This window comes from Rasamsonia byssochlamydoides (assembly GCF_041956645.1).
Source record: "Rasamsonia byssochlamydoides strain NRRL 3658 unplaced genomic scaffold VTN77scaffold_25, whole genome shotgun sequence".
Taxonomy (NCBI): Eukaryota; Fungi; Ascomycota; class Eurotiomycetes; order Eurotiales; family Trichocomaceae; genus Rasamsonia; species Rasamsonia byssochlamydoides.
Window position 1 is genome coordinate 180,179 of NW_027192408.1, and position 27,760 is coordinate 207,938.

At 52.2% G+C, this 27,760-nt stretch overlaps 9 protein-coding genes and 1 non-coding gene across 10 annotated transcripts; 6 read left to right on the forward strand and 4 right to left on the reverse strand.

Moving 5' to 3' along the window:
• Positions 1 to 546: 546 nt before the first annotated feature.
• Positions 547 to 2,797, forward strand: VTN77DRAFT_3583 (uncharacterized protein; the record flags this gene model as incomplete). Its single annotated transcript, XM_069419547.1, has 4 exons — positions 547 to 644; positions 909 to 1,227; positions 1,280 to 1,889; positions 1,950 to 2,797. The coding sequence occupies 4 exons, from the start codon at positions 547 to 549 to the stop codon at positions 2,795 to 2,797; spliced, it is 1,875 nt and encodes a 624-aa protein (XP_069278374.1).
• Positions 2,798 to 3,613: 816 nt separating this feature from the next.
• Positions 3,614 to 4,864, forward strand: VTN77DRAFT_3584 (uncharacterized protein; the record flags this gene model as incomplete). The annotated part of the gene is made up of 1 exon (XM_069419548.1): positions 3,614 to 4,864. One exon carries the CDS (start codon positions 3,614 to 3,616, stop codon positions 4,862 to 4,864), a length of 1,251 nt encoding a protein of 416 aa, XP_069278375.1.
• Positions 4,865 to 5,193: 329 nt separating this feature from the next.
• On the reverse strand, positions 5,194 to 5,265 carry VTN77DRAFT_t71. The gene has a single exon. It is a non-coding gene; the product is annotated as a tRNA-Gly (tRNA).
• A 1,932-nt stretch (positions 5,266 to 7,197) lies between these two features.
• On the forward strand, positions 7,198 to 10,196 carry VTN77DRAFT_3585 (uncharacterized protein; the record flags this gene model as incomplete). The annotated part of the gene is made up of 2 exons (XM_069419549.1): positions 7,198 to 8,683; positions 8,752 to 10,196. The coding sequence occupies 2 exons, from the start codon at positions 7,198 to 7,200 to the stop codon at positions 10,194 to 10,196; spliced, it is 2,931 nt and encodes a 976-aa protein (XP_069278376.1).
• A 2,026-nt stretch (positions 10,197 to 12,222) lies between these two features.
• Positions 12,223 to 13,254, reverse strand: VTN77DRAFT_3586 (uncharacterized protein; the record flags this gene model as incomplete). Its single annotated transcript, XM_069419550.1, has 2 exons — positions 12,223 to 12,490; positions 12,554 to 13,254. The coding sequence occupies 2 exons, from the start codon at positions 13,252 to 13,254 to the stop codon at positions 12,223 to 12,225; spliced, it is 969 nt and encodes a 322-aa protein (XP_069278377.1).
• Positions 13,255 to 13,480: 226 nt separating this feature from the next.
• VTN77DRAFT_3587 (uncharacterized protein) lies at positions 13,481 to 13,981 on the reverse strand (the record flags this gene model as incomplete). Its single annotated transcript, XM_069419551.1, has 4 exons — positions 13,481 to 13,549; positions 13,701 to 13,765; positions 13,821 to 13,852; positions 13,917 to 13,981. 4 exons carry the CDS (start codon positions 13,979 to 13,981, stop codon positions 13,481 to 13,483), a joined length of 231 nt encoding a protein of 76 aa, XP_069278378.1.
• A 108-nt stretch (positions 13,982 to 14,089) lies between these two features.
• On the forward strand, positions 14,090 to 16,369 carry VTN77DRAFT_3588 (uncharacterized protein; the record flags this gene model as incomplete). The annotated part of the gene is made up of 5 exons (XM_069419552.1): positions 14,090 to 14,141; positions 14,199 to 14,835; positions 14,888 to 15,481; positions 15,534 to 15,805; positions 15,864 to 16,369. 5 exons carry the CDS (start codon positions 14,090 to 14,092, stop codon positions 16,367 to 16,369), a joined length of 2,061 nt encoding a protein of 686 aa, XP_069278379.1.
• Positions 16,370 to 16,631: 262 nt separating this feature from the next.
• On the reverse strand, positions 16,632 to 17,599 carry VTN77DRAFT_3589 (uncharacterized protein; the record flags this gene model as incomplete). Its single annotated transcript, XM_069419553.1, has 2 exons — positions 16,632 to 17,480; positions 17,534 to 17,599. 2 exons carry the CDS (start codon positions 17,597 to 17,599, stop codon positions 16,632 to 16,634), a joined length of 915 nt encoding a protein of 304 aa, XP_069278380.1.
• Positions 17,600 to 18,924: 1,325 nt separating this feature from the next.
• On the forward strand, positions 18,925 to 20,167 carry VTN77DRAFT_3590 (uncharacterized protein; the record flags this gene model as incomplete). The annotated part of the gene is made up of 3 exons (XM_069419555.1): positions 18,925 to 18,953; positions 19,100 to 19,249; positions 19,330 to 20,167. The coding sequence occupies 3 exons, from the start codon at positions 18,925 to 18,927 to the stop codon at positions 20,165 to 20,167; spliced, it is 1,017 nt and encodes a 338-aa protein (XP_069278381.1).
• Positions 20,168 to 22,150: 1,983 nt separating this feature from the next.
• Positions 22,151 to 27,205, forward strand: VTN77DRAFT_3591 (uncharacterized protein; the record flags this gene model as incomplete). Its single annotated transcript, XM_069419556.1, has 6 exons — positions 22,151 to 22,744; positions 22,869 to 23,327; positions 23,511 to 26,417; positions 26,473 to 26,556; positions 26,615 to 27,003; positions 27,061 to 27,205. 6 exons carry the CDS (start codon positions 22,151 to 22,153, stop codon positions 27,203 to 27,205), a joined length of 4,578 nt encoding a protein of 1,525 aa, XP_069278382.1.
• Positions 27,206 to 27,760: the final 555 nt, after the last annotated feature.

A 27,760-nucleotide genomic window follows, 5' to 3' on the forward strand; every position in this document is an offset into this window, starting at 1 on the left:
GACCGGCACACAACCGCAACACTGGCAGGTGTCACGGAGCGCAGCCAAGGCCTTAGCCACCTGTTTAACGAGGTTAAAAAGAAGGCTATACCTAGGCAATAGCAACTTGGGTCCACCGCCGGAATCCATTGGCATCCAGCAGCTACGCCAACGCGCCATCGCCAGTGCCATGCGCAACATTCCATTGGCCCTGCACCGGCCTTCTCTGGACATCGCGAGGTCGAGGCTCTCGTCGACCGGTGAATGGCCAAATGGAGGGGTCCCGGACCCTCACGCTCTCTCGTTCTCTCACATCCTTAAACAAACTCGCACTGATTTCCTGCAGGGCTACAGAGCGCTGACCTCGCCGAGCCATGTTGCTGCACAGCCAGCAGCTTCACCGTTGCTGTCGAACGCTGGTCGCTGGCCTTTTTATTCCTCCCCCCGACCCTCCCGTTCGCTCTCCCCCAGACCATCTAGTGACGAGATAATAATAGTCTCGCGTTCGAGGGGGGGCGCCGCACGTCGGCGACCCAGCGCAGCTTCCCGAGAGACGACCTAACGACCATGACCACCACGACGGTGCAGCAGATTCGCCAGGATGAGCAAAACGTCGTCGGAATCGAGCCTTTCCAATGGCTCCCGGAGGAGAAACAAGTCTCTGAGTAAGTTTAGCGTTTCTTTCTCGTCTTATTTGTCTCTTTAAAAAAAAATATATATATTTTTGCTACTATATCCCATGAACGCAAGAACAAGCTCCGTCAAGATTTACATGGGTCTTGTCGCCCACAAACCGGAGATGGCCTTGGTCTTGTTATCTAGGGTAGTAGACTTCTCCATGTTTATCATATATGATCCCCTGTTTCTTGTTTCTGCCATGTTTTCAACCCTGCGCTCTATTCGCTTATGCCTAACCCTCTCATTTGCAGCGAACCGGTGATTGCAAAACTCGACATTGAGTACAACCAACTCATAGTCACCTGGAAAAATTTCCAGGAGTCCATCCCGTCCACTGACCGGGTGAACTTCCAGCAAGGCCCTCAGGAGCCAGCGGATGTTCTGCGCGTGGTTAAACAGGCGGTGGAGTTCTGGGGATCATGCAAACGCCAGCGTCTCTTCCAGGACGTAATTGAGCTAGCCAATGTCGTTGCTCGCACCGTCGATTCGCACGCTGTAATGATGCAAGTCCTGTGCGACTCGAAAGTGTATTCGTCTCTATTTTATGGCGTGTTGCAGTCCGTCATCAAGGTGAGACCTTCCTCAGGTGGAGGCTGGGTGGATGGGCTCTAATACGACAAAGGCTTCATCAAAGCAATATAGAGTCGCCGAGGCGTTCCTGACGTCTCTCGTCGAGATCAATCAGGCGGTTCGATCGTCTGTCGAAGCGGTGGAGTTCCATCAAGGGTCCAATGTGGACCATTGCGTTGCGAACCTCTATTGTCAGATCTTCCTCTTTCTTGGCGAGTTCATGAACACCTACATCCTCAAGGGCATGTGCCGGCTGCTCTACAGCCATAACGAAGACTTCCTGTCCAACTTTCAGAGCTTGGTCCAGAGTGTCAAGGCCAGTGCTCGCGCTGTCGTGCGGGAATCAGACGGTGTCTCCAATGACCTGCCAATAGAGTCGAAATGCAAGCATTCATGGTTGTACTATGAGGCTCTCGCGGAGTCTCGTCTCAACAAAGCGGGGCTGGAAGGATCTGAGCGCAAAAATGCAGGGCAGAGCGTATTTGTGCGACAGCAGATATGGGATGCTCGGCGGCACCTTGACAAGAACAAGCAATTGGCAGCGGAGCGGGAGTCGATTCTGGCAGACCTGGTTTCGTCCTTGCCCCCTCATCTCCCCGTCCCTGACGGGGAGGTGGTGGTGCAGACGGCAGACTGGATGGATGAGACGGAAGATGACAACTGTACGGGTGATGGTTCCACCCCATTGTCGCAAGAGGCTAATCCGTGCTCTATGCAACAAGGTTCCCAAGGCTTGGAGTGGCCACCACTGAAATCGAGCTCGAGACGGAGATACACGAAACTTCGTCTGCAGTTCGACTCTCGGGCCCTGCAAGACTGGTTCAGTAACGATGATCAGATCCATGATTTTGGTTCAGATGTCCGATTGTCGGTGGATTCTGACATCGCACTGGCATTGCACGACTGGACCCGAAGTCTTCGATCACAACTGATTGCCATCTCCAGTTCCCATGCCGCCGCCCACCCCAATGATATGACCCTGCTCTGCTCATGCTACGCCTGGCTCGCCCGACAGAAGAAGATTCCGGTCATCTCACATTTCTGCTCTGTTCCGCAGTGTCTGTCCCGAGAAGGGGGCACTGCGAAGGAAGAGGGGCTCATTGCCCTGGCCTACAGCCTTATTCGGCAGTTAATTGAGCTCGCCCCGCCGTTGCTGAACTGTGACAGCGCCTGCGACCTGACTTCGGACCGGTTCGGCCGACTTGACGGTACGGTCGCCTCCTGGAAGGAAGCGTTGTCGGTTTTGGACACGTTGCTTTACTTCGCACCGCCAATCTTGTTCTGTGCGATTGATGGACTGGACGTCCTTGAAGACTCTTTCACCGAAGACCACATTCGGTCCTTGGTGCAGGTCCTTGTCTCTCATACGGCAGGCCGTCTCGCGCCGTCGATCGACCAGCAGAGTATGAACCCACAGGGGATGCTGCTGAAAGTGTTGTTCACTACGGCTGGGCCAAGCCGTTCCCTGGAGAGCAGTCTCGAAGAGAAGCAGCTGCTATCCACGGATTCCCTGCGTGTCGAAAGGGTGCATTCGCCGCCAGATGCAGATACCGTCATGGTGGATTTATGACACTGACAGGCAGGTCCCGATAGAAAAGACCTGCAGAAATTTCGAATGAGATGAGAAAGCAAGAATTAGTTTTCATTTCATTTCATTTCCTTTTTTTTCCTTCTTCTTTTTTATTTCTTTCTTTTAATCGGGTTATATTGGGGCGTTGGATTGGCAAGTTGGGAAACCGGTATTATTCCATATCCGGGATGATACCAGCATGTGAAATTATGAATCTATGGGATTGGCCTTTTTTTTTTCCCAAAATAACGCCGGTGTCTTCCTTTTCCTATACCCTCGTGGACTTGAAACTGTCTTCTCTGTCCTGTTTTCACTGTGACAATATTTACTAATAATATACTCAATTCAGCCACTCATCTGGTTGTTTGTCAAGTTGTTAGCCTAGAATCAAACGGGACGTACATAAAGTAGTTAGGTATCGAATGTCGGAATCTGGATCCCGAATTAAACCTGATACTTAGGACTGGGCCAGTTGGACCTCGCGTTACCTTCCTTATTGCGAGAATCGCTGCCTACGGAGTACTTACGGAGCACTTCAGTTTCCCCGCCTTTCTATTTCTCGCCCCTCATTAAATATATATATATTCCGAAGATGGATTCTCGAAAGCATATACAGTATCTAGTACATAGTCAGAACCTCCCTAGTCTTATGTCTTCTTATTTTGTTCCAATACCGTCGTTTTTCAATTGATACAGGAGATACGGGTATGTACCGTCGTATCCAGTGTTCACGCCTGCTTGCATGTTGGATGCAGAAAGGTACAGACATATATATTAATATTTTTGTTCGGGTATATCTAGAGCAACAATCTCAGCATGTCAAACGGCATTAACGGAAATCACGGTCCGATAACGACGACAACGATAATGACGCGTCTCTTCCCCCAAGACCAGCCACCCTTGTTGGAGGAACTTGAGCGTCTCTGTTCACGGACCGTCTCGTCGGAGACGTATCCCCTGGCATCGTCCATCCAGAAGAATATCCCTATCTATGAGATATGGAGATTCGATCAGACCGACGACGACACCGTGTCAAGACTGCAGGACGAATGGCACCATATCCTCTACGCTGGTCCTGGCGTGTTCGTCCTAAAAGGCCTGTACAGCCTCGATCGGTACGGCTCCGTCCTGGACGCCGCGAACGCTACCTTCCAGCGCATCATCGAGCAGGAACGAGAACAGCGGGCCCGTGACGGCCGGCGGAAAGGCGACCACTTCGCGCAGAAAGGCGCCAACGACCGCATCTGGAACTCCTTCAGCAAGCACGCCCTCGCCGACCCGCACTCCTTCGTCGAATACTACTCCAACCCCTGGCTGGCCCGCGTGTGTGAGGCCTGGCTGGGCCCCGCCTACCGCATCACCGCCCAGGTCAACGTCGTCAAGCCCGGCGGTGCGCCGCAGAACTGCCATCGCGACTACCACCTCGGTTTCCAGGCCGCGGACCGCTGTGCGCGATACCCGCGCAGCATCCAGGTCGCGAGCCAGTTGCTCACACTGCAGGGGGCGGTCGCGCACAGCGCCATGCCACTGGACAGCGGGCCCACGCGCGTGCTGCCTTTCAGCCAGCTGTTCGAGCCTGGGTTCGTCGCGTACCGACGGGAAGAGTTCCAGCAGTACTTCCTGGAGAGGTACGTCGCGCTGCCGCTGGAAATGGGAGACGGCATCTTCTTCAACCCGGCGCTGTTCCACGCCGCGGGCGCCAACGACACGGGGGATCTGCACCGCACGGCAAACCTGCTGCAGGTCAGCAGCGCATTCGGCAAGACGATGGAGAGCATCGACTCGATTCCGCTGGTCGAGCAGTGCTGGGATATCCTTGCAGAGAAATACAAGACCGATGGAGGATTCAGTCAGCAGGTTGTCGCCTTCGTCCAGGCTGTTGCAGAGGGGTATCCGTTCCCGACGAATCTGGACAATAGGCCGCCTGCGCCGAGTGGGATGGCGCCCGAGAGCGAGCAGGAGTTGATCATGAGGGGTCTGAAGGAGGGTTGGATGAGGGAACGGGTTGTAGGCGAGTTGAGGCAGATGAGGGTGGATTCGGCGTGTTCTGCAGAGCAGTTCGCTTGAACTAAGAAGATAAGTAGATTGAGTAGGTAGACTAGGGCTTTGGCTTTATAAAGGGTTCGAATGGAGAGCTCCTATAAATATATAAATACTATAGTATAGTATAGTATATATAACAATCTTTATTCTTTCCCCTTTATAGAGTTATACTCCGTATCTTCGTATGGCAAAAACTAAAGATTTAGATTCAATTAATTGGCTAGCATCAGGAAGTATAATAGTTGTTACATTGCTAATTTTGAGAGAAAAAATAACACTACCTATGTTGAGTATACGACTATATAATACGTCTTATGCTTCACAAGCATAAAAAAGTCAAAAAAGGATATGCCTGCGCCAACCGCGAGTCGAACGCGGATCTCATGCTTGGAAGGCATAAATGCGAACCGTTACACCATTGGCGCGTGTCTCCTTGTTTCTCTTGGCACTAAAATGTGTTTTATGAAGAATTTGCCACAGCGCCTTTCCAAATTTTGGTAAAAAAAGACATTCCTCAACACCAGATATTCAGAGATTATACAGTGTTATATACCTAGGTAGTATTATTATTATTAATATGGATTGTCAGAATCTGTCATGTGAAGAGGCAGTACAAGGTTCGTTCGTTCCTACAGTAGGAACGATGATGGCCCAGGTTTCCGTTTCCAGGAAACTGAATCGACGGGACGGGGCCATAGATAGGAGGAACCCATTATTATTCAGGCAACAGACTTTCGTCATGACTTACCTAACTATAAGAGAGTACTGTATACCAGAATTTAAGCTCGTGAATAGACTTATTGGCAGGCTTTTTTTTTCTTTTTTTCTTTTCTTCTTTTCTTCTTTTCTTTCTTTTTTTCTTCCCTTTTTTTCCCCTTTCCTTTTCTTTCTTTTTTTTTTCTTTTGAAGTGGAAATTTTTATATTTTCATTTTCACCTATTACTACTCATACCACAACAACAGCATCAATGATATAACCGTTCGCATTTATTCCACCACTCACACTCGCCCTGTGGGATTGGACTGCGAGCATGAGATCCGCGTTCAACTCGCGGTTGATGCAGGAACATCTTCCTTTTTTTTCGCCCTTCTCTTGTAGAAATGTTATCGTACTCATTCAGGAATAAATCACCTTTTTTTTTGCCATGGTTTTTATTTTTGAGTATGTAAAGCCTTTAAAAATACTTTGGCCGCTGCCATAGGCGTTATGGCAATCTTAGGTAATATCTTTATCTCGTTTACTCCGGAGTAAGGCTTGTATAGTAATAATAATTTGCCATTACTCCATACGCACATATACAATTGATTATTATATTACGGAGTATCTTTTTCCGACCCCGCCAGACTCCACCGGTAGGGAGAGAGATTAATATTCTAGGGAAAAACACACAACATGCAATGCAGTTCTTCCCCCACAATGATAACAATTTGATTGCTTGTGGGTGGCGATCAGCTGTGATTGGTCATTGAACGAGAACGGTGGAGTCCTAGGCAGGTAGATTCATACTTCATAGCCCTGTTTGTCAGGCTCACTGGTATTGTTACATGCAGAGTCAAGGGATGACGAGAAAAGGTTCGACAAGATTATTGATTATTATTCTGTCCTCCTTGTACCACCAGATGCTGTCCGTTCGTCGGGAGAGGATTTCCAGCCCAGACTGCCTGGCTCTTGGCACGTGCCAGCCGGTCTGGGCTGGCCGGTGGAGAGTCCAGTAAGGGCGGGGGCAAAAAAAGAATCCAAGTCAAGATCCAATCCAAAATTACTCTGCAGTTATCTTGATAAAACTACGTCGTATCAACCATGGATGCAACTGCCCATTCCGCCCGTCGGCTGGTATCATTGGCGGAAATGCTGCAGCTGTTGGCTTGTTCCTGGATTGGCCCCGATGGGCTTCAAAGTCTGAAACATCTATAATAATATGCGGAAAAGTTTATTTCTGATATCGATTCCTGGCAGGGCGCAGATTAATTCAACGTCCTTGGATGCGCATGTTTCCTATATTCTCTATGTAGAACAGAACTTTTTTCCGTCCTTCTTTCAAATGCTTCCTCTCTTTTATTAATTTTCTAGTCTTCTCCTGCAGCAACGTCAATTGCTGTTGGATTTTTTTTTCTTTCTTTTCACGCCCTTTTGACGCCATTCTGCCAGTCCGATGTCGAACTGAGTTATTCCATTCACTTTCTTATTTACTCCAAGATCTCCACGGTGCTTGACGCACACCAATCCCTCCACACCATTGAAGCTTTCTCTGACCCCGCTCGTTGCTCTCAACTAGATCTGTTTTCTGCGTCTAGTTCCTCCGATCAGCAGACGCCAGTCTCGAAATAGTCCATATCGGATCCCACTCTTTTGCTTCATGTCCGGACGTCCTGGCCTCAGCCAGAAGCGCTTCTCGCAAAACAAATTCCATCTGCTCCCCGATGACAACGGCAGCATGGTGAACCCGAACGACGCTACCATTGATATCCCACTGTCCACCATCCCCAGTCGCTCTGGCACAGGGGCTCGCAGGCTCAACAGCCAGACCTCCCCGACAGCATATCAACCGGATAATGAGCATGTCGACGGCACCAATGAGAAGACAGGCCTGTTCGGCCGTCGACCAGGACCAGGTCGTCGCAAGAGGACGGATTCGGGGAATGACCACGACGACGAGGATGAGCGCACCCTCAACCGGATGGGTCGAATCTACCATGCCATTCTCAATTTCTCCGTCGTGACCCGATATTTCATCTACGTCTCTCCACTGGCCTTGTTGATTGCCATTCCCATTATCGTTGGAGCCACCGTCGCACAGGATGCGGAGATTGGTGGCGTCAAGATCGTCTGGTTTTTCACGTGGATCGAGGTTGTCTGGCTGGGCTTGTGGGTGTCCAAGCTCGCCGCTCATTTCCTGCCTTTCGTGTTCCAGTTTCTCGTCGGCACTGTCAGCCCGGGAACTCGAAAGTATGCGCTCATCCTCCGTTCTCTCGAAATTCCACTGTCCATCGTGGGCTGGTGTCTGGTGTCCCTCGCGACGTTTATCCCGATCATGACCCAGAACCCGGATACGATCCGGGCCCGAGACACGGGGATCAAGCCGTGGGAATCGACCGTCAAACAGATCCTGTTTGCTCTGTTCCTCTGCAGTCTGATTTTGCTGGCCGAAAAGACCCTGGTGCAGCTGATCTCGGTGAGCTACCATCGGAAACAGTACAACACCAGGATCAAGGAGTCCAAGCACAACATCTACCTGCTCGGCCAGCTCTATGAGGCCTCCCGCTCCCTGTTCCCGGAGTACTGCAAGGAGTTCCGGGAAGAGGATACCATCATCTCGGATTCCATCCTGGGCAATGCTGCCAAGCGAGCCAGACACAGTCGACACGGGTCGGCCGCGCCGCTCCGGCTCATCCAGAATGTCGGCCAGAACGTCGGTCGTTTTGGGGACAAGATCACGGCCGCGTTTGGCAATGTCGCCCACGAGATCACGGGCAAGGAGGTCTTCAACCCGACGTCAGCTCATTCAGTTGTGATTCACGCGCTTGAGAAGAAGCGATCTTCCGAGGCTTTGGCCCGACGGATCTGGATGTCCTTCGTCGTCGAAGGCAAAGATGCTCTCTACGAGGACGACATTAAAGAGGTGCTCGGCGCCGGTCGAGAGGCCGAGGCCGAGGAGTGTTTCCACATCCTGGACCGCGACGGCAACGGCGACATCAGCATGGAGGAGATGATCCTGACCGTGGCGGAGTTCGGACGAGTGCGCAAGTCTATCGCTAGGAGCATGCACGACGTCGATCAGGCCATTCATGTTTTGGACAATCTGTTGTTGACCGTCGCGACGGTCGTGATGGTCCTGCTTTTTGGTGAGTTTACTATTTATATATGTCATTCTCTATATAATATATTCTCTTCAGCTCCTAACGTCCAACAGTGTCTTTCGTGACGACGGGCGCTGGGACAATCATCGCTGCCGGAGCCACCTCTCTTCTCTCGTTGTCGTTCGTTTTCTCGACGACGGCCCAGGAAGTGCTGGGTTCGTGTGTCTTCCTCTTCGTGAAACACCCGTTTGATGTGGGCGATCGAGTGGAGATCAACAACAACGAACTTTTCGTGGAAGAGATCTCTCTTCTCTACACGGTCTTCCGCACCGTGGCCGACCAGCGCATCACACAGGTCCCCAACGTCGTTCTCAACACCAACTGGATCGACAACGTCACCCGGTCCAAGGCCATGCGCGAGCGGGTCACACTGACGGTGGACTTCAGCACTAGTTTCGCCGACATCCAACTCCTCAAGGCGGAGATGGAGCGGTTTGTTCGGGACAAGGAGAATTGCCGTGATTTCCAGCCGGATGTCGATATCGAGGTCATCGGGTTGGGCAACATGGACAAGCTGGAGCTGCGGATCGAAATCCGCCACAAATCCAACTGGTCCAATGAGTCGGTGCGCGCGTCTCGTCGTTCCAAGTTCATGTGTGCCTTGGTCCTGGCCGTGCGCAAGGTGCCGATCTACGGACCTGGTGGTGGCACAGCCGCATTGGGTGACCCATCCAACCCGTCGTACTCTGTTTCCATTTCGGATGAACTGGCCCAGGAGTATCGCAAGAAGGCCGCCGCCGAGAAGGAAGCCAAGCGCCTGGTGCCGACGAGTCAGCTGAAGGAGGTGAAGAACACGATGCAGCCGGCTGAGGGTCAATCGTCCAGCGTGGATGTGGGAGCCACGTCGGTCCAGTTCCGCGGAGCGTCGACGAGGGAGAAGGCCGAGGAGAGTTCCATCGAGGCCCTGCATACGCGGCCAGCGGGATTCGATACTGCTCGTGCGGAGGAGTCGGAACAGCTCTACTGTTCACCCAGTTCCGCATCTGGGAACGGGAATGTGCTGGGGGTCCCTCACAGCGATGATGACAATGACAAGACGTCCCTTCTCCGGGGGCCGTCCGTGGGCCGACGCAAGTCGGGCCGAGTTGCTACTCCGTCGTCTCCTACTGTCATTACGACTGTCGCAGGCGCTTCTACAGAGACAGCCCAACGGCCGTCTTCGCCTAGGCAATCTGTCGACCGATACGAGATCCCCAGTTACTACTCTCCTGCAGCAGAAGCTACTGCTGCTGCCAGCGCCAGCGCCAGCGCCATTCCGTACGAGTTGAATAATAACCCCTACGCACGACTGACGGTATCAACTCAACAGGGTGGACCGTACCAGCCGTCGACAAGTTATCAGCAGCAAACTCCGACTCGACGACCTGTTCCGGCAGGGAATGCTTTTGCGCAGCAGCAGCAGTTACAGCAGCAGCAACAGCAGCAACAGCAGCAACAGCAGCAGCAGCAGCAGCAGCAGCACCCGTCAAGCCATCCGTCGCCGACTCAGGAGCAATGAGCAATGAGAAATAAACCGTTAAAAAAAATGAAAGAAACGAAATGGCATGATAACCAAGTTACATTGACATTGATGCAAGACCCCAATCAATGTCTGTACTATATGTATGTGTATGTGTGTGCATGTGTATATGTATGAATGTGACGTGACGATGTCCTACTGTACGTGACTGATCTGATCTGATCAAAAGTTTGAACTGGCATTGGAATTGAAATACGTGGGCTGGCTAGCTTTTGCCTACTTTTCTTGATGCGGTTTTATGTGGTTTGGTTTGTATTCATATGATATCTTCAATTCTTCATGATAGATATTTATTTATTTATGATTGTCACTTTTCTTTTCTTCTTCTTTTCCTTCTTTGACATGGTTTGGATTGGAAACCTGCTTTTGATCTCGGTTTTGATTTGACAGAGAGAAAAAGAAGAAGATTAGGTATAGACCTCCTTTCTGGGTCTGGTTTTGGAACGGGCAATCTCTTTCCTGCTTCTGCCTGTCTGGTGAGATTTGAAAAAAGAAAAAAAAAGCGACACAAATACGGGCCTTACAAAACAGAACTTATCTATCTGTCTGTCTATGTATCTGTTTATCTATCTATCTATCTATCTATCTATCTTGTATGACGGGTCATACAAGTTGGACGAATGGATAATGAAATGATATCTATCTACTATTTAGTACCTACCTACCTACCTACCTGTCTGTCTGTCTGTCTTCTTCTTCTTCTTTCTCCCATCCTATTGATTATGCTCAATCAATGAATCAATCAGCCTTCCAAACGAAGGCGATCAATCGATCGATCGATCAGATAGATAGATCATGACACACATATATACACATACACATACACGTACGGTAATTATAATTACCTACCTACTGCACAGTACATACACACTCGAGACCATGACTGTTAATGTCTATTCGACCTAATCTAAAGGTGTTCGCTCAAACTTATATTATTGGCAGGCCGCAGACTATGACTATTTAATAACGACCTAATTGCCTAGGTACATAGTTATAGTGCGAGGAATAAGAATAAGGAAGAAAGATGTGAGGCGAATAGAAAGATGGGCTTTATACCAAAAGGAAAAAAAGGAAAAAGAAGAAGAAGAAGAAGAAGAAGAAGAAGAAGAAGAAGAAGAAGAAGAAGAAGAAGAAGAAAAACACCCTCCTCTCCTATATTATACTGTATATTTGATGGATACCATAATTACCATTGCTGGCTTCACATCACATCACATCCCGATTTTGCGCAAACACAGCCTAAATAAAATAATTCTTATAAGCAAACAAACAACTTTGGGTCTGTAATGTAATGTATATACAGTACGGATTACCTGATTAAATGAATAAATCAGTAGATAAATACCGAGAAGACGTGGTACTTCGTGGTTTGTGCTGATTGGGTTGGTAGGGGCGTTCCATTGAACGACATGAAATGAGATAAAATGAAAATGAAATGAAATACCTGAATAATCTATAATATAATCTATCCATATTTTTTGTATTTCATTCATTTTCATTTTCATTCTATTCTTATTCAGAGGAGAGTGAATCATGATTATTATACGTAGACAGTAAGTAGACTTGACAGGAGGAAAAAAAAAAGAGAGATCATAACTGTATTTCTCATCGAGGGATAATACTTTTTTTTTGCTCAGAACTTCGTTGAGAGACAGACAGACAGGCAGGCAGGCAGGTAGATAGATACAGTAGGTAGATACGCAATCTTCTATCTTAACAACTTTACTGTACCTAGAAGAGAGCAGACGGCAGCTCTATCTAGATCGAGAGGCAATGCCAAATAACAGGAAGATAAGATATGAAAACCAAGTTTCCTCCTGGAGAAGTAGAGATATTTATTCTGCCCGATTTTTCCTTCGCTACAAAGTGTCTACCTAGATATACACATGCACATACAGTACCGGACCAAGGGTATCGTATCGAGTCGTATCGAATCGAGAGCAAACCAATCTGTCTAGTCTATAGCCACATCATGTCTCAATTCCTCGCTGGTTGAGTTGCGACTTTACTTTATCTCCTTCCACGGATAAACGACCTCGTCATCCTTCCGGATCCAGATCTTCGACTTGCGCTTGTTGACCAGGTGCTCGACAAACACCTCGCGCGTGTACTCGGCCTTGAACTTGCGGATCCACCGCGGATCCCACAGCTCGCTGGCGATGCCCAGGTCCTTGCAGCAGCGGACCAGCGCGTTCGACTTGCACCCTTCCGTCGCGGTCGGGATGCCGTCTGGGCTGAAGTAGTCTTGTTCGCCGCGGGCGATGGAGACAAGGCTGTAAGAATATCATTAGCTTGGTCATTCTATTGTAGATAGCTGACAGCATGTCTGGTCCTACCGTCCATTGCAGATCAGCGCATACTCCCTCGTCACCGTCTTCGGCGTCACGATGCTCTCGCTGCGCGGAACCAACCCCCATCCGCCCGGTCCAAACGCCCGGTTCAGGATCCGCCTGTACTTGATCTCCGGCAGGTAGACGATCCCATCCGGCTTGATCTCGACATCGTTCGGGTCCATGGGCGCCAGCAAGATGTCCGCTACCTCCTTCGGGAACGGCTCCACGCTGATGCCGTGGAAGGACCGCGTCCAGTCGACCTTGTCGTCGCCACTGGTCTCCAGTTCGAGTGGCTTGTCTGAGAGGCCGCTCTTGAACAGGTCATCTGTTGTTGGTTCGTTCGGGGCCGGCTGGTTTACAGCTGGGGTCGGCTGGCTTACAGCAGCGGCGCGGGCTGTGGTCGGAGGAGGAGCGTGCGTAGATGGGGGTGCGGGCGTCGACGAAGAAGCAGCAGATTTAGCAGCTGGAGCAGGTCGAGCTGGTTGTGCCTGTTGATACAACGCAGACTGACTCACGGAGCGAGTAACAACATGGCTGCCGGTGTTGCTACCATTCCGGCGAGGAGTCCATCTCGGAGCTGCACTGGTAGGCAGCAGACGCTGCGAGCTGAAAGATCGAGACTTGGACCGGAAGAAGCATCGACTTCTGTAGTAGTTCAGCGACTCCACGGTCGCAACGGACCGGCGGAGGGTGAGAGAGGCCATTCTTGTAGAACGTATTTTGATGAACAGAGCTTGGAGCGCGTGAAGAGTTGACTTCCCAGATCGGCATGTCTGGTCACGTGATACACTTCCAGATTTGCCATCAGAGCAGACATAGCGAAGCAAACCACAAGTAGATATTTTATTGAGAAGAGAGCCTAATAATACAGGGATATATCTCATGTAGTCAGTATTTTACAGGGAAGTTGTCAAATTGTCACCAGCTGCATTAAGCGTCCTTGGTCTCGGTCCTCCGGTCATTGCCCTGGCGCTTCCAGCACTCTCGAAAGGCCTCCATCTGAAGCAATGGCACTGAAGTTAGTAAACCCCTCAATTGGATGTATATAGACGTAGTATACGTAATGCAGTGTAGACCGTTGCCGTAATAATTCTGTGATGCGGACTCTGGATCGGGTTGGTTGGGGCTCGAGGAAAACTCCACGGCTCACCTCTTTCTTGCAGCTCCTCCAGTCCTTCTTCTCGTAATAACAGTCGTTCATTTTCAGCTGCTCCGCTGCGAGATTCAAGTGAGTTTCGCAGCACGGACTATCTTTATTCAGCCGACGTACCTGCACACCCGGTGCTAAAGATCCGCCTGTCCCTGCGGACGCCAGCTCTCAGTCGGAGCTCTTCTTCGTCCTGCATACTGAACGGAGGTAACTTACCACTCATCAGGCTCATCATCCTGGTCTTGCAAGCCCCCCGGAAGGGGTTTCTCGTTCCTCGACATTGCTACCGCTTCCTGTCGCTGCAGAGTCACGTCTGGGTTGGAAGAAGATCGCGGCGGGGTGTGAATAATTTCAGCGGCGCTGCTTCTATCCCCGCCGAGACGATAACGATGGCCGCAGACAACTTCGCTTCCAAAAGGCTCAACGTCCTCGTCTACTCCGGTGCGCTCACCCAATCTACTTGGCGAAATAATGTTCTGACGGATTCTTGTCCTCCAGGCAATGGAAGCACCGTGGAATCCGTCCGTCACTGCCTCTACACCCTCCGGCGTCTGCTGGCGCCCAACTATGCGGTCATCCCGGTGACCAGTGACATGATCGTCAAGGAGCCATGGACTGCCACGTGCGCCATGCTCGTCATGCCCGGCGGTGCTGATCAGGGATACTGCAAGGCCCTCAATGGCCAGGGCAACCGTAGAATCGCGCAATTCGTCCAGAGGGGCGGCGCCTACCTGGGCTTTTGCGCCGGCGGGTACTACGGGAGCAAGCGATGCGAGTTCGAGGTCGGGGACAAGAAGATGGAAGTGATCGGGGACAGAGAGCTGGCTTTCTTCCCCGGTACGTGTCGTGGCGGTGCCTTTCCCGGGTTTGTCTACCACAGCGAAGCCGGCGCTCGCGCAGCGGAATTGAAAGTCTCCAAGTCGGCGCTGAACGTCGGGGTAGTCCCGGACGTCTTTCGGAGCTACTACAATGGGGGAGGCGTGTTTGTCGATGCCCCTTTGTACGCTGACCAAGGGGTGGAGGTGTTAGCGAGCTACACGGAAGAACTCAACGTCGATTCTGGAGAAGGCGCGGCGGCCGTGGTATATTGCAAAGTTGGCGACGGAGCAGCCATTTTGACAGGGCCACACCCAGAGTTTGTATTACCGGGGAAATCACGTTAATGACTGGCAACTGACCATGTCCAGATTCGCGGCGGTGAATCTCGACAGATCGGCTGGCGGGCCTGAATACGCCAAAGTAATCGACCAGTTGGCAGCCGATGACAAGGCCCGGACGGACTTCCTGAAGGCGTGTCTCGCGAAGCTGGGCCTGCAGGTGAATCAGGACACGACAACGGTACCGTCTCTCTCTTGCTTGCATTTGTCCTCGTTGGATCCTGAAGATACGGGCCGTCTTGTGTCCTCATTGGAGGAAATCATCAACAAAGAGGGGGACAAAGAGTATCTGAAGGATGATAATGACACATTCCTGATTGAGAGACCTGATGCATTCCGGATGGGGGAGTTGGAAGAAGTCCTGTCTGAGAATGCTGCGCAAGAGACAAAAGCTGATCAATCCAGTACGACGGAGGACAGAATTGTCGACTATAATTCCATTATCAAACGCCTCCTGATCCATAAAGAGATCCCTCCATCCAAACTCACGCCATATTGGAACCACCACGCGTTTTACTCCCATCTTAGAAGCTATCAATTGCAGTCAAAGGAAGGAATACTAGAATTTGGCAGACACCTGCTATATGGCGAGGTTGTTACCAGCACAAATACCATTCTGGAAAAGTACTATCCACATGCTTTCCCCCTGTTTGGAGATCCTTGCTGATAAGTCTAGAAACACTCAACTCCTCCGATGCCTTCCCACCGGTTTTACCGCTGCAGCTACCATCCAAGTAGCCGGCAGGGGTCGGGGGTCCAACGTGTGGGTTTCACCCGCTGGGGCTCTGATTTTTTCGACCGTGATACGCCATCCAGTCGAGAAGATGGAATCGGCACCAGTGGTGTTTATCCAGTATCTCGCTGCCATGGCGGTAGTGAAAGGGATCAAGAGCTACGACAAGGGCTATGCAGATCTGCCGGTCAAGTTGAAGTGGCCTAACGACGTTTGTACGTACATAACATCACTGCCATACCTACGATGCAAACTGACTGATATTTTCTCTAGATGCCCTCGACCCCGCTGAACCAGAGAAGAAAACATACACCAAAATCTGCGGCATCCTCGTGAACTCCCATTACTCCTCTAGCGAGTACATCTCCGTGGTAGGCATCGGCCTCAACGCAACCAACGCGTCGCCCACAACCTCGCTAACCGCCCTGGTACAACGCTTCGCCCCGTCATCTGCCAAAACACAGCCCGTCATCCTCGAGAAGCTCCTCGCGCGCATCCTCACCGTCTTCGAGGAGCTGTACACCCGGTTCCTCCGCACGGGGTTCGACCGGCACTTCGAGGAGATGTACTACGACGACTGGCTGCATATGCACCAGGTCGTCACGCTGGAGGAGGAAGGCGGCGCGCGGGCGCGGATCAAGGGCATCACGCGCGAGTATGGGCTGCTGTTGGCGGAGGAGTTGGGATGGGATGATCGGCCGACGGGGAGGGTGTGGCAGTTGCAGAGCGATAGTAATAGTTTTGATTTTTTCCGGGGGCTGGTTAGGAGGAAGGTGTAGGCAGGCACCTGTCTGTCTTTCTATACTTGCTTCGTATCTATACCTTGAGATGAGCACGATTGATGACCTGTAAGTACTGTACTGTACTGTACTGTCATACGTGTGTTTGTGTCTCTGCGTCGGTGTGCAGTGAGGATATTACCTACCTACTTACAACGAGCCAGATTATATCTACTTACGGCCAAGATTCACATTTGTATCGCTTCATCTCGTCTCGTCTCATCTTGGCTCAAAAGTATTCTCTTCGTAATCAAATTGATTGTCATTGTTCTATCATAAACTCAAACACGCGATCCCCCTTCCCGATAGGGATCGCCTGCGCATTGTGATCGTAGAGCGTACGCTCAAAGTACTTTACTCGTCCGTCGTCACTGACCAACAGGACGGTCTGTTTTTGTGTGCCGTACAGGCCATGCATATATGCCATTACACCCGACTGTTCTGAACTTTTGGCCGTGATTTCGGCCGCTTCCTCTCTATCGCCGATGACGGGAATGAAGATGGAGTTTTTCAACAGCGTTTCGTACACCTCCCTGGATGCCTTGGCGGCAGTTTGTGGGAGAGTGTCGGTGCTAAGAACGTCGAGCAGTCGACGGATGAGTCCGTCCTCTCCTTCCCCCGACTCGACATGAGCCTTGATGGCGGCGTCCATCAATCGCTCGCCTTCGGTGATCTTGGGCCACGACCGATCGCCAAAGACCGTGTTGCTCAGGCCTACCGTCTCCCCTTTTTCCTTAGCGATCCAAGTGATGCCGTCGACGTGGGACATGCGGTTGGATACAATGGCCAAGGGCTCATTGACCTTCCCGCAGACCAGGCTGAACCCGCCCGCTTTCTTCGCCAGGTTGCTTTCAATCATATCCACGACGAATTGTCGCGTGCTCTTCTCGCTTTGCGGTGGCATGGTGAGAAAGCCGTTGACAATGGCGCCGCGACTGGTTGTCCCTATCGGTGCGTCCTCGCGGTAGTTGGTCAGCACCGCGATGCGCCCTTGCTTGGTGACCCCCATCCACGTTCCCTGATCAGGTCGGGCAAGATCCCGCGAGCCCAGAACGTGGGAGTTGGGCTCCTGCCACCAGCTCGCGGGAGCTGTCGGGCGGCTGAGATATTCCTGGAGAAGAACATTTAGCAACCGATCGACAGAGCAGGATGGTTGGCACTCACATCTCGGTTATCGAGAACGATCAGGGGGTAAGAAGGATGTGCCGTGGAAATCAGAGCTATGCACATGATGCTGTTTGCGATGACTCCGATGAGTCGTTCAATCGCAAGGTTTCCAGCAAGAATTGGCACAAGTTGTCCTCAATTATTGATCATGAATAATGCCCTTCTCCACGAGGAGAAGAGAGCGCAAATAGCTGTCCCTTGCTGGTATTTGTATGGCTCAATCCCTGTGGCAATGATGACGCATGAAACAGATGATGGATGCAGGGACAAGTGCAATGCCATCTAAGAGTGACTTTTCTCGTGTAATCACATCTAGAACATCAAGAGGAGTCTTGTAATCTCCGATAGCCCACCCAACATGGTGCACCGTATCACACGGGGATGCAGGAAGAGAAGGGGCGATGTGGATGGACTGTTGGGTTGCCAGTTGGGAATGGAATCGGGTGATGTTCCAGCCCAAAGCTTATCGGCCTCCGCCCCTCTCCAACAAACGTCGTATGGGTTGTGTGGTACCACGAGATAAAAAAGGGAAAAGACAACACATTTCTATCCAGTTTTAATAAATGCGCATAAAATTCCTGGTGCCATCTATGCCAGGCACGTCAGTACTACTGCACTATACGCCTGCCGTGGGTATGTACCGTATGAATGAATAGCAAGCAGTATGACCGTAGTATCGTTGATATATGGATTTTAAAAAAAGAAGGGAAGGGGGAAAAAAAGAAAATAAATATCCTGTTCGTGGCATATATAAAAAGGGCACTCCTTAGCTGAGAAGTCCGCTATGGGCACCTCACCTATGCTATTCCTATGCGGCAGGCATAAATTTTGGCCTAGTAGTCCAGGGTAGTGAGGATTGGAATCTCTTCTGAAGCCAGCCGTAGGAGTACATACTGACTGCAAAAGAATAGACCGGTTACTGTATTAAATTATTAATGATAATAGTTCTTTTCACCGTGTCCGTGGGGTTGATTAATTATCTGCAGGACAACTAGTCAACAACCTCGTGACATGTCGCATGTGACGTAATGGCAGCAACGGCCATGCAGCCGAACACGGCCATGTTCCTGCGGCTCGAGGCAACAAGACACTTGGACCGTTCAATGTAGGTGATTTATTCATCGCCTCGACGTGTCCGCTTTTCGGTCGCTTAAAATCTGACGAAAAGGCCGTCATTGAGGCCCAATCTCATTGTGCAGCTGGCCAACTGAGATTGGTTGTGTGAAGCTGAGCTGTGCGGTCCCCACCGGACACCCGATGTATCCTATTTAATATTATCGTCGGCGATACCTTATCACTCCGCAATCTACACCTCCTGCCTCGCCTTTCCCTGGCAGACCTCCTCGACGCCTTCGGACTCGTCTTTCTGTTCTTCAATTTATTGCACCATGTTCGGTTTCTTCGCGGACCTGTTATCGTAAGTGCCCTCCTACCGTGGAGGGAGACCTGGCCGAGTCATAGCGAGACCCCGCACGTGGTCGTCAGACTCAATCAAGAGCAGCATCTCCTTTCACGTCGAGCTTGTCAGGGCGATGCTGACCAGACCGTGTGGGCGTACTGCAGTTCCGTCGTCACCATCCTGTTCCCGGCCTTCGCGTCGTACAAAGCCATCCGCTCTGCTGATCCTAGGCAGCTCACTCCATGGCTGATGTATTGGGTCGTCCTGTCGGGCATTCTGCTGGCGGAGTCGTGGACGGTGTTCATCATCGGATGGTATGAAAGAGCCATTGTCTTGGAGAAACTGAAAGACTTGATTTCTTTCTTTCAATACATCTGACTTGTCAATTGCACAGGTTTCCTTTCTACAGCTGGATCCGCTTCTTCTTCCTCTCCTACCTGGTTCTGCCTCAGACCCAGGGTGCACGGATCCTCTATCAGGAACACGTGGAACCGTTCTTCGAGCAGCATGAGCGCGAGATCGAAGAATTGATCGGTCGCACCCATGAGCGTGCCAAGGCCCTCGGTCTTCAATACTTCTACCAGGCCGTCGATTGGATCAGAGAGAAGATCTTGGGCCTGCCGCCTCAGCGACCGGCGACTGCGGCCGCGCCCGCTGCTGCCGGACCGGCCACTTATGCGCAGGCACTCCTTTCGCGCTTTAACCTGCCCACAACCACCAGCAACAATCTCCCGTCCTCGGCAACGGACTGGTACTCCGTCCTCTCCTCTGCTGTGACCTCGGTCACCTCTACGGGAAAGAGCCGTGATGCACAAGCCGAGGAGCTCTCTGCCAGCGGCATCCTGCGACCGGAGCAGGTGGCTTCTCTGTCCCGGGACGAGAAAGCCAAGTTCTACTCCTCCCAGCGGGAGCGACTGGAAGTGCTCCTCTCGGCCCTGGCGAAAGAGGAACGCAAGCTGCGGGCGGAGGATGGCCGGGACCCGGGGGACCTCGCGTACGGCTCCTTTGGGGGTCTACGGAAGAATATGAGCGACAACTCGTTTGACCATATTCAGGATGAGGATCTGAGCGGCTCATCGGCCATAAACCCTCCCAAGCGATCCAGCGAAGGGTGGACCAGCGGCTGGTTTGGCGGTGGGAGTGCGAAACGGACGACCTCCAGTTCGTCCGGGCCGGAGTTTGCTGCGCGGGCAGTCGAGGAGATCGCCCGGGCTTCGGGGGTTAATCGATAGAGGGGATATATTTTGGCCATTTTCGAGTTTCATTTCTTTCCAGTTAACTACCCTGATGAGGTCGTGTTATTTGTACGATTCCTTTGCCGGAGAGAGCAAAATATCAAGACGAAAAATGGACTCAAAACACGTCGTATAATCGCGTAACTTTCAAATGACGTAGCTACATGTCACATGCCAGGGAATACTGAGTATATCCAGCATTCTTGGGCTATCAACCGATGGCTTGGGCCTTGGCTCCTAGCCAAGCAGAGACCGATCGATCGGCGCGGCGCATCGATAAGAAGCCCGAGATAAGTCCGTAGCCTTATTTTATTTTCCCCCTCCTCTGGTACAGCATTTTATTTATTTGTTTGTCTTTTTATCCTTCTGCCTTGGTTCTGTACCACCCATCACAGACGGGAATGTTAGGTAGACTTTTCTCTTTCCCTAGAGCCAAAGCACATGATCTATTGCTTACTTAGCCATAAGAATCACACCGTTTGTGGCGAGTTGCACTACCTACACTCGTGATTCTGCCATGATTGGTGGACAAGACTGAACAGGTCATGTAATCATGCTGTACCGAGTAGCGTACCATGGAGTAGCTAAGCTACCTTACCAGGTAGGTAATCTAGGTGGCCAGCCTCCGTTAGGTACCTACGGAAAACGGTGCCGATCGGGCATGTTAAGCTGTGTTTACTCTTCCATATTATTATTATTGACCGACTCTCTATTATATCCAACAAGGATCGCATACTTTGGCAAGGCGATCGAAATGCTGGAGTCTTGTGGCTGTGTCGTTCTTTGTATGGACGGAGTAGGCGAGATTTCAACTTCTCTTTTCGCCCTATATTTACCTGGATTTGTGTGTGTTTGCTTTTACTGTTTTACTCCACATATTCATCGCTTAACCAGGGTCCGCTATACGTTAAATGGGTCTGCCGGTCTGGTCTATCAGGTCCACAGTCCACAGTGCACAGACTGATGTAGTGCTGCAAGTCTACTACAACAATATTAAATAAAGTGGAAACTTCGAGCATTCTATACCCGCCATGCTGAGATATATAGGCATTTCTATTTATACAGCTTGGGTTCTGTGGTCAAACGCTCTGAGTCGAATTGCGTCACTTTTATATGGGGCTATGACTCCTCGGTGGCAAGGCAGATATATCCCGATACGGATCTGTTGCAGTCATCTTGCCTCCCTGTAGGCATGGATATTTGTAAGGCAAGCGACCAGTAACGAGATAGAGGGGTGTAATCTTCCATTCTACTGGTGTTGGTAGAGTCGAGATGGTGCATCGCCCGATCGGGGCATTGTAGGGATTAAGCGAACAAAAACATTTCCAAAGAGGCAGTTCTCTGCCAGCTGGATAGAATCACAGAAATAAATAAGAATTAATTCATTGTCGTGGGAGTCACTGGTGCTGTGGTTAGGTAGAGAGTGACTCGCCGCCTCGACCCGAACTAAGCAACCTGAAGCGGGCTGCGGCACCCGTCGCTCGCCCCAAAATTTCTCTCGCTCTTCTTCACCACCACCATCACCGTTTTATCACCCCTCTTCCGCAAATCATCCATTTCCCAGCGGATCCTCTTCTTAGCACAGAAGAGGACGATCGCGGATACAGCACCGTGTCCCCTGTATCATCGCGCGAGTGATCTCTTCATCACCTGCCGCCTGTGTGTGGGTGAGGATTTCACAGCCACTCCTTTGGTGAGGTGTCTGAGATTCCACAATTTTTTCCCCGTCCTTTTTCTTCCACAAACGAGGGTCTCGCAGTACCTCGACGTCGTTTCTCTCGTCCCTGGTGGTCCTTTCGATCCGATTTTTGCTCATCGGAAAAGAGACTGCCCCGTCGACGCGAGACGTCTGTTTTCGCCTGAATTTCCAGCTGGTGCGACGGCCTTAAAGCTGGATCCGGATCTCGTGTTTCGCGACCTGACATCACCCCCCATCATCCACCAGTCTCTACGCGGTTCATCACAGCACAATCCTGTCTAATGACCTCGATCTCTCACAAGCAGCCGGGTCTTCAGCCTCAGGGACAGAGCAACACCACTCCGGCCGCTTCCAACACCCCCTCCTCCGCCCCGTCGGCCAACACCGCCGCACGGTCGTACGCCAGCGCCACCAAGAAGTCCACCGAGTCCGACTCAGGAGCTCACCATGGAAAGTCGCCCTCTATATCTCCAGTGAACGGCAGACCTCCCATGCAGAACAGTCAGTCTTCTGGAGTGACCATTGTCAATGGCGCTCCTGCCGCCTCCCAAGGCGATCATACCAGAAAACCATCCGTCACCATCACTTCGGCGGGCACGAGTGGCTACATGCCCAATGGTGGTCCGACATCCAGTCGCCCCAACAGCATCCAGTTTGGATCGATGAACCAGCAAGGTTCTCCCGCTATGAGTTCGCCCTCTCTGGCCAGTCAGTCGCTGGGTGTCTCGCAGCCCGTCAACCCTCGCATCACCTCTCCCCAGACTTCCCCGTCCCCGATTCCGCAGCCTGCATCTAGTGGCGGCCGGCCGCCGTCGACATATCAGTCGCAAGGGAATGGTCCGAGTTTTGGAAGCTTTGGAGAGGCAGGAGGAGATGTAAGTGGTGGCATTTCGCGTTGATTTTGTTCTACTGTTCCCCCGCCCCTTGTCTTTTCTTTTCCGTCGTGATGGCTCCGATAAGGTGAGTGTCTAGACAGCTAATGGTCTAACCAATTTTCAGCGACAGATGAGACAGAATCAGGCGCCTCTCGGCCCCGGACCGCAACCCAGTCACCTGCGACGCGAATCCTCCCAGTCGGCACACAGTGATGTGAGCGGCCACATGCCATCTGGACCAGGTGGTCCTGGTCGCGGTGGTTACCCCCATCAGGGCGGCAGAGGTCGCGGATACTCTCAGTCAGGATATCAAGGACAGATGCCCTACTCCCCAGGGCCCAACTTCCGAGGTACCCCGAATCAACCCCGTGGAGGACCGAATATGGGACCCCAATTCCACAGCCACAACCAAGGACGACCTATGGGTCCCCCGTTCCCCAACTCCCCGCACCAGGCTTCCCGCAGCCCGGCCATGGCGAATGCGCATCCCGCGACTCCTCAGATGAATCAGGTCCCGATGGCGGCGCACCCCCAGATGCCCGCCCAGCATTACGGTTACAATCAACACATGACTCCTCAAACAGTGAGGCACCATTTTCCTTCTACTAAACCCCGTCGGAACCCTGTTTCGAAGAGACTGCGAGGAACCCGTTCCAGCTCTTCGACAACCCCTCATCACCCCTATTCTGCTGTCAACCTTCCACCCCCCAACCTGTCACCCGAAAGTGGTCAGTTTGAACAGTATCTAATGTTGATGAAAAATCAGGGCTACCCCCATGGCGCCTATGATCCCAACTACGGTTACTACAACCCGGCCTATGGCATGCAGCAGAACATGTACATGACTCCACCTTCGCCGCAACCCCGTCCTGGCATGCCGTATAACCCGCAGGCTCCGTACCAGTATCCAGCGGCCGCTGTGCAACCTCCTGCACAGGCCACTCCCCTGTCGAGAACGCCATCCCAAGTCTCCAACGATCGACCCGGCTCGAGCCTCGGCCATGGACCCGCTCCGGCGGGCGCCCCGGCCCCTGGACATGCTCACAGTGCCAGCATGTCGGGCAGCCCAGCTCCACCGAAGAATCATTTCGTCATCCCTCCCAACAAGAAGAGTCCTCTCGTGATCAAAGACCCCGGCAGCGGTGTCGTGAAGACCTTCGAGAAGCAGCCCGCCTCGCCAGCGCGCGGAACTCCCTCCCCTGTCAAGGGCTCGGCGCCGACCCCACCCCCTCGCACGGGCAGTGGTGCGGACCATGCTCGCATGGAGAGCAAGTCGACCAAGACGGATGAGGAGAAGAAGAAGGAGCTCAAGGATGCGGTTCGCATGAAGATTGAGCAGGACGAGGCGGAGCAACGTCGGAAGGAGGAAGAGGCTCGGAAGGCGGAAGAGGCTCGGAAGGCGGAAGAAGCGCGGAAGGAAGAAGAGGCTCGGAAGGCGGAAGAGGCTCGGAAGGAAGAAGAGGCTCGGAAGGAGGAAGAAGCGCGAAAGGCGGTTGAAGAACTGTCACTCAAGGACAAGGATGAAGCAGCGGAGTCGAAGGAGCCTGCGGACGCCGCCACGGAAGAGCCGGCCAAGGAAGAGCCAGCCAAGGAAGAGCCAGCCAAGGCTGAGAACGAGGCTGATGGGACTAAGAATGAGGAGGAGAAGAAGGACGAGGAGCCAACGAAGGAAACCGATCAGGCTACTGGAGAGACTGCCGCAGAGGAGAAGCCTGCTGACTCGGTCGAGAAAGAGGCTGAAAAAGAAGCTGAGAAAGAGGCCGAGAAAGAGGCCGAGGAGAAGAAGTCTGCACCGGCAGCCGCAGATGAGGATGAGATTGACTATGAAGCCATTGAACGCGAATTGGCTGAGATAGAGGCCAGGGAGGCGGCTGCTGAGGCGGAATACCAACGGAAGAAGCAGGCAGAGAGAGAGGAACGGGAACGCAAGGAGAGAGAAGAGCGTGAGGCCTGGGAGCGGAATATGAAACAGGCAGAACGGGAAGCCGAGCTGGCTGAAGAGGCCCGTCTGAAGAAACTCGAGGCTGGAGAGGACGAAGCTACCAGGAGAGAGAACTTAGAGCTCTTTGCATCTCTCCGTAAAGGTGGTTTCGGGCCCTCCGCTACTGAGAGCCCTGCTGACAGCGGTGCGGCGACGCCTGTTTCCGACATGGGTCCTCCCTCGAAGGCGGCTGGCGCGACGAAGCAGAAGCCTGCTGCTCTCAAGCTGGAGACTAGCAAGCCCGTTGAGCCTCCTCAGCCTAGCGCCGCTATGAAATCCCTCCAGACTGCCCGATTCCTTGACGACCTGTCCAAGGTCAAGTACCCGCCTTCCATCGTCTCTCCCAACCCAGCCCTTAACGCCAACGCCCCGGCCGACCGGAAATTCCATTATAACAAGGAGTTCTTGCTCCAGTTCCAGAACGTCTTCAAGGAGAAGCCCTCACTGGATTGGGATGCCCGTGTGCGCGAGACCGTTGGCGAGAGCGGCGATTCCGCGCGCCCGCAATCCGCCCGTACGCCCATGATGGGTGGACGGAGCGCTTCCCGGCCGGGCATTCCGCAGAATTTCCAGATGGGAACCTTTGGCCGGGAACCCAACCGCCAGAGCATGCCTCCTGGCACCACTTCCCAGGAACGTTTCTCCATGTCCGTTGCTGGCCGTCCCGGGTCCATGGGCGCCAACCCGTTCGGCACGTTTGGCCGTCCTGGCGGCATGGGAACCCCTTCGATCAGCCGGACCAGCTCATCAGCTGCCTTGCATTCTAATGCGCCCCAGTCTCCCCGTCCTTCCGGCAGCCGGGCTGGTACCCGCCAGGGCAGCAAGCGTGATAAGCAGGCTGCGAAGAAGGAAGAGGAAACCAACAAGACGATGCCTCTCACTGCCGGCAAGGATCTTAAGCCACTCACCATCTCCGCCACTGGATGGAAACCACGCAGTGTCGGTCAAGCACCTGCCGCCGGTCCTGCTCCGGATGGCCACCTGACCCCTGATCTCGTGCAGCGGAAGGTCAAGGCCGCCCTGAACAAGATGACGCCGGAGAACTTTGACCGTATCTCGGACCAAATCCTCGGCATCGTTTCTCAATCCAAGGACGAGACGGACGGTCGGACTTTGCGGCAGGTTATCCAGCTCACGTTCGAGAAGGCGACGGACGAAGCGCACTGGGCGCCCATGTACGCCAAGTTCTGCAAGCGTATGCTTGAGAGCATGAGCCCGGAGATCAAGGACGAGAACATTCGGGACAAGAACGGTAACGTGGTTGCGGGTGGCAGCCTGTTCCGCAAGTACCTCCTCAACCGCTGCCAAGAGGAGTTCGAGCGCGGCTGGAAGGTGAACCTGCCTCCCAAGCCCGAGGGCGGGTCTGAAGAGGCGGCCATGATGTCGGATGAGTACTACGCCGCTGCAGCTGCCAAGCGTCGTGGTCTTGGTCTGGTCAAGTTCATTGGTGAGCTGTACAAGCTGGGCATGTTGACGGAGCGTATCATGCACGAGTGTGTGAAGAAGCTGGTCGACTACGAGGGCGTTCCTGAAGAAGCCGAGGTGGAGAGTCTGACGAGCCTGCTGCGCACGATTGGTGGCAGCTTGGATGCGTCGGAGAAGGGTCACGCGATGATGGATGCCTACTTTGTCCGCATCAACATGATGATTGAGACAGCGGGCTTGCCAAGCAGGTTGAAGTTTATGCTTATGGTATGTTCGGCCCGGGTAATCGAGGTGACTAGATCATAGTACTAACATGTTGTAGGATGTGGTTGACTTGCGAGCAGCGAACTGGGTGTCCAAGGACGGCGACAAAGGTCCTAAGACACTTAACGAGATCCGAGAAGAGGTACGCAGGTGGTAATATAACAGGCATTTTCGTCCTGACTGACTGACGACTTTTGTAGGCTGCCCGTCAGCAACACGAGGCTGAAATGGAGCGTCTCCGCCAGCAGGCCAACCGTAGTAGTCGGCCGCCTATGGGTCGTGGAGATGCCCGCAATTTCTCTGGGGATTTCCGGAATCAGGCGCCTCCTCCAGACTACGCGTCCAGCAAGGTCGGAAGTGACGACCTACGGCGGCTCAAGACGGCGCGAAGCTCGAACCAGCCCGTGTCGTTTGGACCGTCCAGCATGTTTGGCTCTCGCAGCAGCAGCGGTCGCAAGAACCTAGGCCCTGGCGGCAACTTGGTGCGCGGCGGTGATGACAGCGGAGCCAGCAGCCGGACGGGCACTCCGCCTGCTGGAAAGGATAGGAAGGAGGACAAAGAGGCTGCATCTTCTGTCAATGCATTTAGGTGAGGCACCTTTCCTTCCAAGGTCTGTCTTCTTCATTAAGCTAATTCTGTCACCAGTGCACTGGCTAGTTTGGAAGACCGGGACAACATGGCCACATCCCCTCCATCCAACCCCTCCTCTCCCCCTTTGACGAAATCTCGACCTGCGATTGAACGCCGGCAATCCAAGACTCCATCGAAAGACGATGAAGGAGCCGCATGAGCATGAGCACGAGTACGAGCACGAGCATGAGCATGGATATGAGTAGATAAAGAAATTAAGCAATTAAAGGAAAAGACGATTATAACCCATCAACTTAGTCTCTTTCTCGCATGCATCTTTTTTTTTCTTTCCGGAAAGACAAAAGTTTGGGTTTGTTGCTTGTTGCTTGTTGCTTGCTTTGCTTGCTTTTTCTTCTATTATANAGTTTCTTCTTTCTTTCTGGCATGCATGCATCTCATCATTCATCATGATCATGACTGATTGATCTTCTTTCTTCTTCATCTTAATTTATTATTCATCGGCGGGGTGTTTTTTTTTTAAATCCAAGGTTTCGTTCAATCCATCAAGCAGCAATCAATCAACAAACTCGACTTTTTAATCAATACCGGACTAGTTAGTCTCCTTTTTGCTTTTTCTTTTTTTTTCTTTTCCTTGAATTTCTTCTTTGCTTTTCGAGGAGGGAGAAAGAAAAAGAAAGGGGGTAAAATGAGAGTGCCTGCAGTCAGGCAGGCAGGCAGGCAAGCATGCAGGCAGTCAGTCAGGATACAAAACTGC